Source organism: Pseudovirgaria hyperparasitica (genome assembly GCF_010093815.1).
Source record: "Pseudovirgaria hyperparasitica strain CBS 121739 unplaced genomic scaffold EJ05scaffold_11, whole genome shotgun sequence".
Lineage (NCBI taxonomy): Eukaryota > Fungi > Ascomycota > Dothideomycetes > Acrospermales > Acrospermaceae > Pseudovirgaria > Pseudovirgaria hyperparasitica.
In genome coordinates, this window is record NW_022985559.1 from 1,424,334 (window position 1) to 1,436,763 (window position 12,430).

Here is a 12,430-nt window from a genome sequence, read left to right on the forward strand (position 1 = left end):
TGTCATAATAGCGGAGATGTATGGGTGGGTACTTTTGGGGGGGGGGGGGGGTACTTTGGGGGGGTATGTGTGTGGTGGGTGTGTGGGAGGGGGGTTGGAGTCAATAATGGGGAGAGGGTTTGGAAGAGGTCTATGTGGTGTGTTGACGTCTCCAAGAATAGCGACAGACCTTCGGCCGAATTAGTGCCGACGCTTTTATTCTACGGGGGCGGGACTGCCGCATGCGCTAGCTAATCCAGATCCCGCCTGGCTGCCGAACATACATACATACATAGCATAGTAGTGATTCAGGAGTCTGGCTTTGCCAGGTTGGTCGTCTCGGAGTCGGAACGGCGCGTCCTCTCCCTCTCTCCCTCTGCGGGGATTTCGTGGGGACTCGGGACAAGACTTGGTAATTAGTAGTCATCACTATTCAAGCCTCGTCACAATTACTACTGCTAATACTCCTCACGCCACACTCCTTGCTTCTCCTTCTGCTGTGCCGCTTTGGGCGAGGCAGTGCAGCAGGGCTTCTACGACGGCATTGGTGAGCGCCAGTGTCTGTCTCTCGGTACCTAAGGACCTTATTCAATACAGTGTAGTGAATACAGCGTCATACAATCTAGCCTTATTCATCATCAGTACACGCCTTGTCCTCGGAGCTATCTCTACACTCAGTTAGTGGTATCACATCCAAAGAGATGGTACGCAGCCTGGCTCCGTGAAGCCAGCTATTTATATGCAACTATCACCTCTGTGGCGTTCTCGTTGATTCATTTTGCATACTTGTGAATTACTTAGCTTATAGTCAACTATCTGATCTTACTATGGCTAGGTTTGACCTATTAAAAGGTTTCTTCAAACTTCAAAAGCAGGGTGACTGCATGAAAAGCTTTTAGCGATAGCATCAGTACACGGATCTCGTCATATCCCTTGTGTGATATCTATTTTGGCGTGTGAGCGAGATGCACACCGTGGGGAACGTACTAGATGAGTGCTCATTTTCGGTCTTCGTATCCTTGGGCGTCAAACGGCAATATTTTATTCGAAGATATATTTAGTCATGTTCTGATCTTGCATGAATTAAATGGTCAGAGAATGGCCTTGACAGGTACGCACGCACAATTCAGCTAGATTTAACAGCAGCATAAGTCTTGAATGAAGACATGATAGCGTTGTCGACATAAGCGCCCGTGAGGTGGGTATGTACTCCAATGAACCTATGCTCATGAGAGTCAACGCATGTGCTTCCAAAATCGATCATCGATTCATCACTTTGTGCACGATTTCGTAACCTACGAAGCTTATCAGCCTCTCAGATGCTTCTAGGCTCGATGCTATGTACACCGAAATAGCCATGGCCGCAAACATGACCCTTTATTCCTCTTGCTCTCGATCTTTCCGCCTCCGAGTTGTTCAGCTTGTCAGAGATACCTAGCCTGATGAACGTATTCATCGAAGAAATAGATTATAGAATCTATCTCTAGTGAGGCACAGATCATCTGCATCTGTCTACCACACGTGCGCAGTAGAGGGTCAAATGGTAGACAGATTGAGCCCACAACGCACTCAGCGCTTGCTTTTCCCATCTCATTCCTCTCAAAGTAACGGGACTCCGTCGTTGACATCATACGGGAATCCGTCGATGGCAGAGCAGATCGCGCCCAAGTGCTTCGGCATTTATCCATCATAGTCGTTCTTGGTGAACTTACATGCGAACCATTTCTCTTTCCTTTGAATGGTATGAAGTCGAAGGTGCGGATAGGGTAGCGGTAATGGGTAGTGTCTACTCCTTTGATCAATGGGTAATGGCTGCAGATTCTCACTGATCGGCTGTCGTGGGAGATCGGGAAGGCCTGGATTTTCCGGTGGAACACTTGACGTAGATGAAAAGCTTGATCATAGCCCTTACTGCAAGAGTCGTACCTTGAGTCTTCTGCCGGTCTGTGGCATCAAATGCTGTATCGCCGCATCTGGATTCTCACGACAGAAACTGTAAATACATATATTACGTGGCCATGAAGAAGGATCGGTCGCCAATGAAAGGGGAAATATTGTCAAGTGGATCTTCTGTAGATGTCTCTCTTTTGAATTCCACTCGGTAGCCAGGCTCAGACGAATGCCAATCCAGGAGATGGCGGTACTCCAGCTTTCATTCACACTTTCAATGAGATATTTGAGTCTGGCGCTATCAGTAGCCAGAGTCTGGGCTGATTGAAAGACTAATCAACGATATCTTGAGTCATTCTTGCTTCATTTCGGCAACTATCATGTCGCAAGTTTTGCTCAATATATATCATTGTCAAATAGCGGACTCTGGAGGAAGATTTGCCCGTCCATAGCAAGGTCTGGTAAAGATGTTTGCTATCTACTATAATTCTCTCTTTATCCGTACCTAAGCCATTGGGCATAGAATTGCCCTTGATTCTAAGTAGGAGCTTATGATCTGAGTCCTGATGTGGTGCCGCATTCTCCTCTCTCAGCATTTGGTCGCTTGGTGTACTGGAACTCGCCGTGAAGGAGGCCGACTTCGATCGCTTATGCCGAGGGAAAGGGTTTGACTGCCTCCTTACAGGCCGATAACTTATTGTGTTGGGCTCAAGATATTTCTTTGGCCATGTTCGTTCTTTCCCTCAGTACGATGGGCTCAGATAGGGTGATCCCGTCGCAAGATTATGCTTCTCGACGGTCTAGCGTACCAACGGTGGAGTCTGGAGACACCCGTGGCTGATTTTTGAGAGACACGTTTAGGTGTTCATCGTTGAGCGGAGTTTCTGCTCTACAGGATTGCTCCCGGTCCTTGGATGGCAGAGCACTCACTCTGCTCAACAGAAGTTAGCTTGACCTCGCAGTAACAGGATGGCAGAATCAGTTACATGCCTCTCTGCACAAAGTCCTGTTCGCCGACGGAGATCGGTGGTGCTCGGTGGTGCTCGGTGTTTTCACTGCATTCTAGGCTCATACGTGCGCTTTCGCGAACAGGCCCTCTGCGAGTTTGCTTTGCTAACGCCTTGAGTACTTGTCGATATCAACAAGGCAGCGGGCGGCATTCGGTCATGGAGGCTGCGTAAGATGCAACTTAGTGTGGCTTGTGAACATCTAATCTTTCGTAATGATAGACGGGCCTTTTACGATCTTAGCACTCATTATGAATTGCGATAGATAGTAGAAGATAGGTATAGACAACACTTTTGATATTGGCTCGTAATATGTGTCTAGGAACCAATCTATAATATTTTATTCAACTCATGTACACATGATATAATACTATAATGATGATAACATAAAGATAGATGACCACAAGCTTATCGAGAAGATGTTTACACGAACCGTCAGACCAGTACCTGTGGTATTCAGGAGCATGCAATGCGTCCATAACCACTACCTTCTATCAGTGATCGCGTGCCATCAGGCCATCGCGATATCTGACTGACCCAAAGCGGCGATTCTCTGCCGTCATACCAAGTCACAACCGATATCCAACGCTTCCCCTAGGGCAACTTGTCCATGATTCCTTTCGCAGAGAGCATTAAAGAAGAGGCTGTGCACGTCCATGATGCAGATTCGATCCAACCCTGTTCAGCTGGGCAAGGTGTTGAAGTGCCGATACCAGGTTCTAGGTAATTGATGTCGACTCCGGAACATCCTGGGATAGCCATGTACCGGGATTTTTCAAAATGCAAGGTCAAGTTGTGAATGATGCACGGACTGCGGAACGTTGGCAACGGGCGCAATATGAGCAAGGCAACCCATGCAGAATGGATATTGGCTATAGGCACAAAGAGAGCGACAAACTCTGCTACGGCAATCAGGATAATAGTCATTTACATGTCCAAGGAAGTCCTAGTTCGGTCATAGAAAGAGGATACTGGTCAAAATCGTGCTTCTTATCCGGTCAGGCCATCATCTGTTACTTAGTCCTGTCCAGGCTTAGGATCTACCGTGGTAGTAAGATGATCTATAAATAAGCACTTTCAAAAAGGCCAAGATTTTGTGATTCTAACGACTATGACCCATCCTTCATTGCCGTCACCCATTAAGCGTTGTACGGGCGCTTAGCACCAGCTCTAAGTTCAGGATCACTACGGTTCAGAGCCTAGCATCGTTGGATTGTGGAGATCTATTCCTTTCTCTGTAGCCGGCCATTCCACTGCTGCAGTATAGTTTGACATTTCGTGGTGTCCCATGTGCACATAACATCATCGCGGGTCGCCTCGCTTAGCGTCGTCCTCAGTCCATTCAGCAGCTTCATCAATCAATCCTACTCCAAATAAGTACTTTGGTGCTTGGCCAACATGAGTTAGGTCTTGTAGACATGTATCCGATAGCCCGGCTCGTACTGATCAGAGCCCATTACAAGATAAACAAACCCCCACGTTTCCTGATCAGACAAGAGCGCCGTAGCTATATTGAGATCCGTGCAGCGGGGAAGTTTTCACGAGATAAACGTGCCAGTATCCGGAATGGTCCACTGTTCTAGTCTATCAACGACTTTCGGCCGTAACGCGGAGAAAAGGCCCGTTAGGCGAGTTGTGCCAGTATTCGATCCTCAACCCCGTCTAGAATCCAGCGATGCTCCATCACTTCAAGGTTTTCCGCTTCATTGAGGAATAGCTTGTCCGGATCCTGGTCCGGACCCATAGCGCCAGGATTAGGATTCATTTGTGCCATCTGCTGCGTTACTTGATTGGCAGCTAGAAAGGTTGATCAGCGACATTCAATAACGGTTTCGACGCTTCCGAGTACCAATCGGCACACTGTGATGAGAAAGAGCTATTCTGGGAACTTACAATTATTACTGCCGAGGATGAAGTTGTAGACAGGCTGAAGGCCAAATAATGTTAGGAAATACCATGACAAACTGGAGACCCATCTGACGTCGAGGTCGCGAGTACCCACCCCCGATTGCAGCATTGACTTGAATTGCGGCGTGAGAGGGAAGGGGAGTTTCACTGTTCGGTATGGTGTTAGCGTCTTCGAATGTGATGGAAACAAAAGTAGACACGGCGTCATTAGCCATGAACGTTCCAACAAAGTGCCAGCACAAGGAACAAAAACTGAGGCCTCTCAAAGCGTCCTAACACTGCTAATTTCCCGTGAAGTAGACGCATGTGTATGCGTCCGTAATCGAACTGGACGCGCGAAGTGCAATCGATTGACGCTTGACATTGTGAAGGACTTACTTATAACGAAGCCCGAAAAGAAGGCATTGATCCACCCCATGATCAAAGTCTGTGGAATCATCATAGTCATCTGGCCTTTCATCATTCCCATCATGCCTTCCATGGCCGCGGGGTCTGTCATAGGGTTCGGGCGTGGCTTCCCTCTGCCCTCGGGATCTGCTAGGAATTTTCCCTCTTTGAAGTCTGACACCATTTGGGCGCGTCGATTTTGAAAAGAAGACGGTGACAGCTGGTTACCGTTCTGCCGTAGGTTCACTCCTCGTATCAGCGATCGGTGTTGTCGTACGTTGGGTAGAGGTTGTTTCTTAGGCGTGCTCTGGAGGAGTATGGTGGCGTAGTGGCGGAGAATCCCGGTAAGTATCTGGGAAGTATGAGTACAAAGGCCCTGTAGATGGGAATATACGAGCTCATACCATGACGACAGTGATAGGTAACAGGATCCAATAGCTAAAGATGTTGTTAGGCGATTGTCTCTACAGGAGAAGATAATTGAGAGGATTGCATACAAGAGCGCCGGATCCCTTTGGATCGTTTGGACTACTGGTTGCCCCATGGTAGAAGAATTGAACAGCTGCAGTTGCTGTCAAGCCTTGAATAATTGCTAAAGAGTGCGATTGACGTCGAGGTCGTGAAGCTTCAAGGACGAGAGCTCGGACCATGGCTACTTGAAGCCTTTCTTGATGCCTGAGGCTAAGCTATCGCCCAGCTTTCGGCCACATCTCATCATCCTCATGCGCTTTGCATTTCCGCAAGACTTACAAAAAATCAAAGAGCGTTTGCATACCCGGCTCTACCTGAACGTGTCTTTGATATTCGAAGATGTCTGCAACGACAAAAATTGCCGTCCATTCTCTAGCAGGTAAGCCAAACATTCGCATAATGTCACATCCATTTCTGTGCATACCACCTTCCAACCAAAGCTTCTGCCCAAATAGCCTCATATGTACATGTTTACAGACCTCACTGACATTGCTCCATAGACCTCAAGAACACCACCGATGATGCTCTCCCGGTCTATCTCACACACTCCCCTATCCACTTCACTCAAACACACACAAAGTCAGATGTCCGTCTAGTCCTAGGCTACGTCGCCGTTTTAATCGCCGGCGCTCTCTTCTGGCTCGACTGGAAACAAGGTTGGACAGTTTCCAAACCGTACACCCTCCCGGCCGTCCTCGTATACTTCACCCTCAACTCCGCATTCACATACTGGATATGGGCAGTCGAGAAGGGACTCATCTTCGAAGGCGTCGCGAAGACGGGTGAAAAGGTACACTTTGCCTCCCCGGTAAACTAACACATAGTCGAAGCAGTTGACGCATCCTCCATCTCTTGAATTCCCTAGATACTAACTTCCCCGCCTCCAGATCTCCATAGCGTCATCCACGAAAAAACACACCCCAATCTACAACCTCACCGTCACAATAACCCCCAAATCCGGCAAGCCGACGTGCTTGACCCCAGCTGCGCCCTTCTCGCAGTGGTTCACCGCAGATGGCTATTTTATCGCCAAGCCGTTCCAGCAATGGCTATGCGCGTCCATCCCGCTCGTCGGCGCACAGGACCCGAACAACGTAGTGGAAGACATTGGACGAGGCAGTGTGATCGAGGACGCGGGCGCGAGCGGCGTGAAGACTCCGGGTGGTAGAGTGCGGAGAAAGGCGTGATAGAAAAATATGTGTGCGTGCTCTCTTGCGAAGGGCCAAGTCAATTCGCGGGAGCCAGCCGATTTGTGCAAGAGACACTGTGTAGCTTCAATTGAGGGCTTGTCTAGAGCACAAATAACATATGTTATGCGTCGCGTCATAATAGCATTGGCTTCTACTAATGTGGAAAAGGTGCAAATTACGTATTTTCCGCACTGCAGCTTTGCGTTAGTATCAGAACTCACTCACGCATAAGGCTACATAAAGCCGCGCTATTCGATGGAGATAAATTGCAGGCGTACGGGGCGGAAAGAATGAGGATGGAATTCTGTGGTCAGACTAGAAACGTTCTTATATGCTAGATTCGCTATCAAGGCAATATATACATCAAGAGAAGTAGGTGTGCCTGCACGGCCCGACCGCTAAACGCCAGAAAGAACCTTCCACGCCGGGAGAAAATGCTGCAAATGGAATTGATCGAACTCAGCTTTCGCTTTCCTGCAGCGCTCACTACCCCTGAGCTTTACATATACGCATCAAATTTTCTCCTTCCCTCCCGCCTCTGGGCCCCTAATTCTCCCTCACTCGTCCATTTCCATCATCCCCAATAACTCCAATTCTGTTGTGACAATCCTCTCGAACTCGCCTCTGTCCATCCCAACGCTCTTTGCCAACCTGAACAGGCTTTTGATATCCGTTCCAATGTGCTGTTTGACCGCCACCTCAGCCTGCGCCTGCTTGGCTGCCTGCTCCTCAAGCTTAGTGATGCTGCCCACAGAACTACCGCGGGATATGGGGCGGGGTTGAGAGAGCGAAGGCGTCGCTACGGGCGTAGGCTCTTGCGGAATTTGATGCTCATCACTAAGGCCATCATAGGCGTGGGGCATGCTGGAATCATATCCATGGCGTCCAATGTTGCTAGTCTCGACCGGCTCGTACTGCGGCGGGTGGTATGCGGAGTGAGAAGGTGCGTGGTGGTTCAGTGTCGATGGTGGGGCGTCAGGAACCTCTTCATCTGGATCGTGTGGATCCATCGCGGGCTGGACCTCATTTGCATACCTTGCGAAGTATTCGAGTTCGGATGTTCGAGAACTTTGTAGGGTGGAATTATTAGAAGGGCCACGAGCGTTGGGTGCAGGGGAGAGTTTCGCAGGTGTACGGCCAGGTGTACGATCGTATGAAGCCCAATAGTCATCTTCGTCGTCCTCATCCTTTGGGGCTGGAGATGTAGGTTGTAGAGAGGTATCTGGGTGGTGGTTTGGAGGAGGATAGAGTGAAGAGGAGTCAGCGTTTACTGTTGCTTCCGTGGCACTGGCGAACCAGGCTGATCCATCTTCTTTGTCTTCTAGGGAGCGTAACTCTGTGAGTCGCCAGCCATCTCCACCGCCTGCTTCATCGCCTGTTACCCATAGAAATATGGGGACAAGTCTGAACTCTGACAAGTCTAAACGGGCATGGAGAGTCTCGCTGTCCAGCCGTCGGAACTTGACATCATCGACATCTTCAAGCTCAATCTCACCAGACACCGGGTGTGGCTCTAAACTCATGCTCTCCACTATGGATGGGAGCTTTGAGGCTCTTTGAGCATCCCAGTTCAGTAATTTCAACCATGATCCTTCTGAGTGTGTGCCCGAGGGCATAAACTGTACACGTTGACGTAGGATAGGTGATAGGAGAGGTAGTAAGGCAGGAGGAGGTCGTTCTGAAACAAATGCGGTTGGAAGGCAGGCGAGAAGAGGCGGTAATAGCTCTCGAGGTTGTGGTGGCGGAATGAGCTGCATAGTGTATGGTATGTAGAAGATGAGACGAGTCTTTCCCTTGGAACGTTTCTGTAGGTAGCTGTAATTGCACAGCAATCAGGATTGTTAGATAGGTGAGCGCGGGCCCAGCACAGAGCGACGTGAAAGACAAGTGCAGACGAGTGTGTATAGATGTTCAATTTTCATATACGAAAAGGAAGATAGCACACAGTGACATGTAGGTAGGCGAAAGTCACAAAAGATCTTAGGCCATGGGATGCGGTCAAGTTCAAGTTCAAGTTCAAGTTCATGTTCATGGTCATCTGAATCTTTTTACGCGGACGACTGACATATGCTCGGCGACTGGCACACTAGCGTCCGTTAGACCGACAGCACACGGCTGCCTCTTCCGGCAGTAATGAACAGGGCAGAACTGCGCTAGAACCGGCTTGCATAAGTGCCCTAGAAGGAACACATTGTGTTTTTGTGAGTTCTTACACTTGATCCATCACATCGCTGTGGACGACAGTCAAGTCGATCTCGGGGACTTGAGATCGGACTGTTGGAGATTCTCTGCCGATGCCGTCATCCGTCCTCTACGTTAGCACAACACACTAACACAATTATGCCGCGTGCACCCTAGCACCGAAGTCAAGCTAAGGTCGCGCGGTCCTGAGCCTGAGAGACATATTCACCCTAAAGAAGCCTTGGGCAAATGACGAGGTCTTATCTGCATTCACACAAAGGTTGTCAGGACATGGTGGGAGAGCGATAGATCTTTAGGTTCTATTCGGATGAAGCCTACTTATGGCTCTCGATGTCATTATTGAGCATTTGTAATAGTGAGCCACGGACGTCGAAGCAATTGGTCTGGCCGTGAATATGCTCCCTTTGGTAAACCTACTGTGCGCTTGAGTGGAGGGAATAAGATAGCTACTCGGGTACACGATACCAGTTGAACATACCCGGCCATTTCTATATCTATACATGAGCACTTCATGCTGTCTCGAATGCCTGTCTGCAACGACCATGCACGGATTGTGCCCTCGTTGTGCCCTCGTTATGCCCTCGTTGTGCCCTCGTTGCATTTGCACTCAGAGTCGAGAAGCTCGTCCATGCCAACATACATGCATGGCAAGCGACGAGAAGCAATGCATATGCTCGTGTGCTGAGTGAGACGTTGGTAGGTGAAGGTAAATCTATAATATGAGGCTTATGTACTGTTTGGGTATGGTATCTTCTTTCATTGGGATGATGTCTATAGGAGGAAGCTATGTGACAGAAGAAGCCTACTGTAACCTTTGCCAAGGCACTAATCCGTGCCTACCACGATAACAGTACGGAGAAAGTGAATGGATAAGCGATTTTTATTTGAGGAACATTTCAGCGTCCACTTCAGGGTTAGCGCCAAGCCGGAACGCTTTATGGACTTACTTGCCCGATACCTTACTACCCGACTTCTTACTACTACTTCCGATATTGACATGCGGCGTTGGGGTGGATTGCAAAAGTTTAGCTGGGATATGTTTGTTCCTTGTTGAAAGTCTCATTTTGAAGCTGACTAGTTCTCAATTTTCAGGTCTAGGGTTAGTTGTGAGACGCTTGAAGCGTAGGGAAGAAAGATTCAGTCACACGCTGCTTGTGTACATTTCCTTCCCCCCCGGTAATCGCATTGTCCCTTGGAGCAGCAGCACCCATGGCCAGCTTACGAAGTCTTCCCAACGAGATGTTTGATCAAATCCTTGAACAGTTCATGCACTCAAAACGCCACCACGTTGGCTCCACGCTAAATCGGCCTGTCGTTAGACAGTTAGACTACAAAAATTTCGTCGATATTGGTCGTCGTAGCCTCTGACAGCGGAGATATAGAGGATTTAGAACCTGATTCTGACGTCTCGAAAACCGTCGACTAGGGTGGTTTCGCCAAACAGACCATCGCATAATGCCAACATAGGCAGGGAGGGAGGTTATCTGTTCCTTTTGCTTTCCTCATAGGCCCCTCTCCTTGCACTCCTTGTCATATGTATTCAAGTCCTTCGTCTTTGCTTTCCCTTATTCTAACAGCTGCTCGTAACCGTAATCAGGTTTAGCATTATTTGTATCATTATTTCGCATGAAGTCATCCTCATATGACTAGATAAGGTAGGCTGCCTTGAGAGGGACGTACCATCGATACGACTCATGATGATAGATACTTTCGTGTCTTCAATCTCAGCTATTTACACAAGGTACAGAAGTTTGTATTCTCTCAAGAATTTTGAGACCCAGACCACCCTCTTCACCTTCTCTGGTCTAGCGTCAAGTGTGTAGCCTGGTTTCGGGAACCGGGTGATAGCCTTTGGTCCTCCACCGCTGAAGTGAACGGAGATGCATGAATCAAAAGATCCTTCCAGATACCCGTTCAATCTCCCTAGGATAGAACATTTGGAAGGCAGCTCGAAACGAAGGCTACAATTTCTTCCTCTACGCCGAGAACCTGAACCAATCAAGCTCTGCACTCGTCATAGCCCTCAGTCTCGGCGATGTTGTCATACACAGTTACCGAGGGGTTCTGTCAAAAGCTCTAGAGGAGGTGGGCCTGATAGTAAATGAATCAGGCCAAGATCTGTTGGTTTGTGGTGGCTCGAGGGGATCGTATCGCTTTCAGAGCTTCAAGACGAGCATTGCAGGACGAGGGCTGTCGATAGATTACATCCATGCTATCATCGATAGATAACAGCACACAGCTAGGTGGCTATAGTGATCTTGAATGTCAAGGGCGATTTTTGTGGTGTGCTGTCTATGAAGTTATCAGCGCCAGTCTTGGCACGATGCTTATCAACGGGCTTATGCACACCCCAAGTTATTTGAGCACTTTGAGTATCATGCTATGGACTAGATCTGAATTCCAGAAAAGATGAGGAATATTGAAATCATTTTGAAAACTTTTTCTTTAACAATCCCTAAATAATCTACTACTAGAGGTTCTGCTTAGAACACTAAGTTTCTACCTTCTTCTATTCCTTCTTTTAAGATAAGCGAGAGGTCAATAGTTTATTAGGCTTAGCTCTAGAGACTAATATGATAGAGGAATTTAAGAATAAGAGGCGAGGTATGCGGAGTGCCAAGAGTTGCGCTGGAAGACTACCTCCGCTACAGAATGGATCCATGCTTTGACCTGTCGTTCAGTCTCCCCGGAAGTAGGCGCGCAACAGCCCTTTCTCTAGTCTCCCGGGCATCTTATAATTAATTATAGATAATCTGTGCACTGCTAAGCACTAGATGCATCGACGAGCACTGACGGCCACTTGAACCTGAATGTCCATAATAAGCCTTGTGTCTTGTGAGATGTCAGCCCCGCGAGCAGCCTAGGCAGCATCCATTCTCTGCTCCTTCCGTCTATGCTCCATTCCCTTCTCGCGTGCCTGCCTCTTTCTTCAGTCCACCCACACACTCACTAAGTACAACACCGTCATTCTGTAATCAAATTCATCCATACCGTGGACACTACCTCTCTCCCTCTCTACCCTTCACTTTGCACACTCTACACACCCTGCACACTCACCATCGCCCTATTTCCGTCATAATCCACCAAAGCCGACCGAACTCACTTGCCCACTGCGCCTCATTTTGCTCGTCCCCGGTCGCCGCGGCTTAGTTCTCTATCCCGTTTCATCATCACCGCCCACCCATTTCTTTGGCGCGTGCAGCCCCCGGTTCGCCGATACCTAGCCCATCCTGCCAACCCTACCTGCTCGACACGCTCTCTTCATTTTCAAAGTTGCCTCTGTTGAGAACCTTACTACCTATTCTGCAAACGTCCATCTGCTCCAAACCGCCAAAAGGAGGACTCTTTCCACCCTTCGCCCAGCTAAATACGGCCTTACATGATCTTTGGAGCCGG

General features: G+C 48.6%; 3 protein-coding genes across 3 annotated transcripts; 1 reads left to right on the forward strand and 2 right to left on the reverse strand.

Annotated features, from left to right (window-relative positions):
• Nucleotides 1-4,500: 4,500 nt before the first annotated feature.
• On the reverse strand, nucleotides 4,501-5,715 carry EJ05DRAFT_487601 (uncharacterized protein; the record flags this gene model as incomplete). The annotated part of the gene is made up of 5 exons (XM_033745628.1): nucleotides 4,501-4,673; nucleotides 4,770-4,931; nucleotides 5,163-5,523; nucleotides 5,576-5,609; nucleotides 5,669-5,715. The coding sequence occupies 5 exons, from the start codon at nucleotides 5,713-5,715 to the stop codon at nucleotides 4,501-4,503; spliced, it is 777 nt and encodes a 258-aa protein (XP_033599198.1).
• A 164-nt stretch (nucleotides 5,716-5,879) lies between these two features.
• EJ05DRAFT_477832 (uncharacterized protein) lies at nucleotides 5,880-7,213 on the forward strand. The gene is made up of 3 exons (XM_033744322.1): nucleotides 5,880-6,021; nucleotides 6,143-6,432; nucleotides 6,530-7,213. Exons 1-3 carry the CDS (start codon nucleotides 5,982-5,984, stop codon nucleotides 6,827-6,829), a joined length of 630 nt encoding a protein of 209 aa, XP_033599199.1. The 5' UTR covers nucleotides 5,880-5,981; the 3' UTR covers nucleotides 6,830-7,213.
• Nucleotides 7,134-8,863, reverse strand: EJ05DRAFT_477833 (uncharacterized protein). Its single transcript, XM_033744323.1, has one exon. It carries the CDS (start codon nucleotides 8,587-8,589, stop codon nucleotides 7,390-7,392), a length of 1,200 nt encoding a protein of 399 aa, XP_033599200.1. The 5' UTR covers nucleotides 8,590-8,863; the 3' UTR covers nucleotides 7,134-7,389.
• Between the last annotated feature and the right edge of the window lie 3,567 nt (nucleotides 8,864-12,430).

Excerpts from the sequence above, each read along its gene's own strand:
- EJ05DRAFT_477832 (XM_033744322.1), top strand. The coding sequence starts at position 5,982 with ATGTCTGCAACGACAAAAATTGCCGTCCATTCTCTAGCAG. Across the intron at positions 6,022-6,142 it reads TGCCGTCCATTCTCTAGCAG|ACCTCAAGAACACCACCGAT; the intron begins GTAAGCCAAACA and ends ATTGCTCCATAG. Across the intron at positions 6,433-6,529 it reads TCGCGAAGACGGGTGAAAAG|ATCTCCATAGCGTCATCCAC; the intron begins GTACACTTTGCC and ends CCCCGCCTCCAG.
- EJ05DRAFT_477833 (XM_033744323.1), bottom strand. The coding sequence starts at position 8,589 with ATGCAGCTCATTCCGCCACCACAACCTCGAGAGCTATTACCGCCTCTT.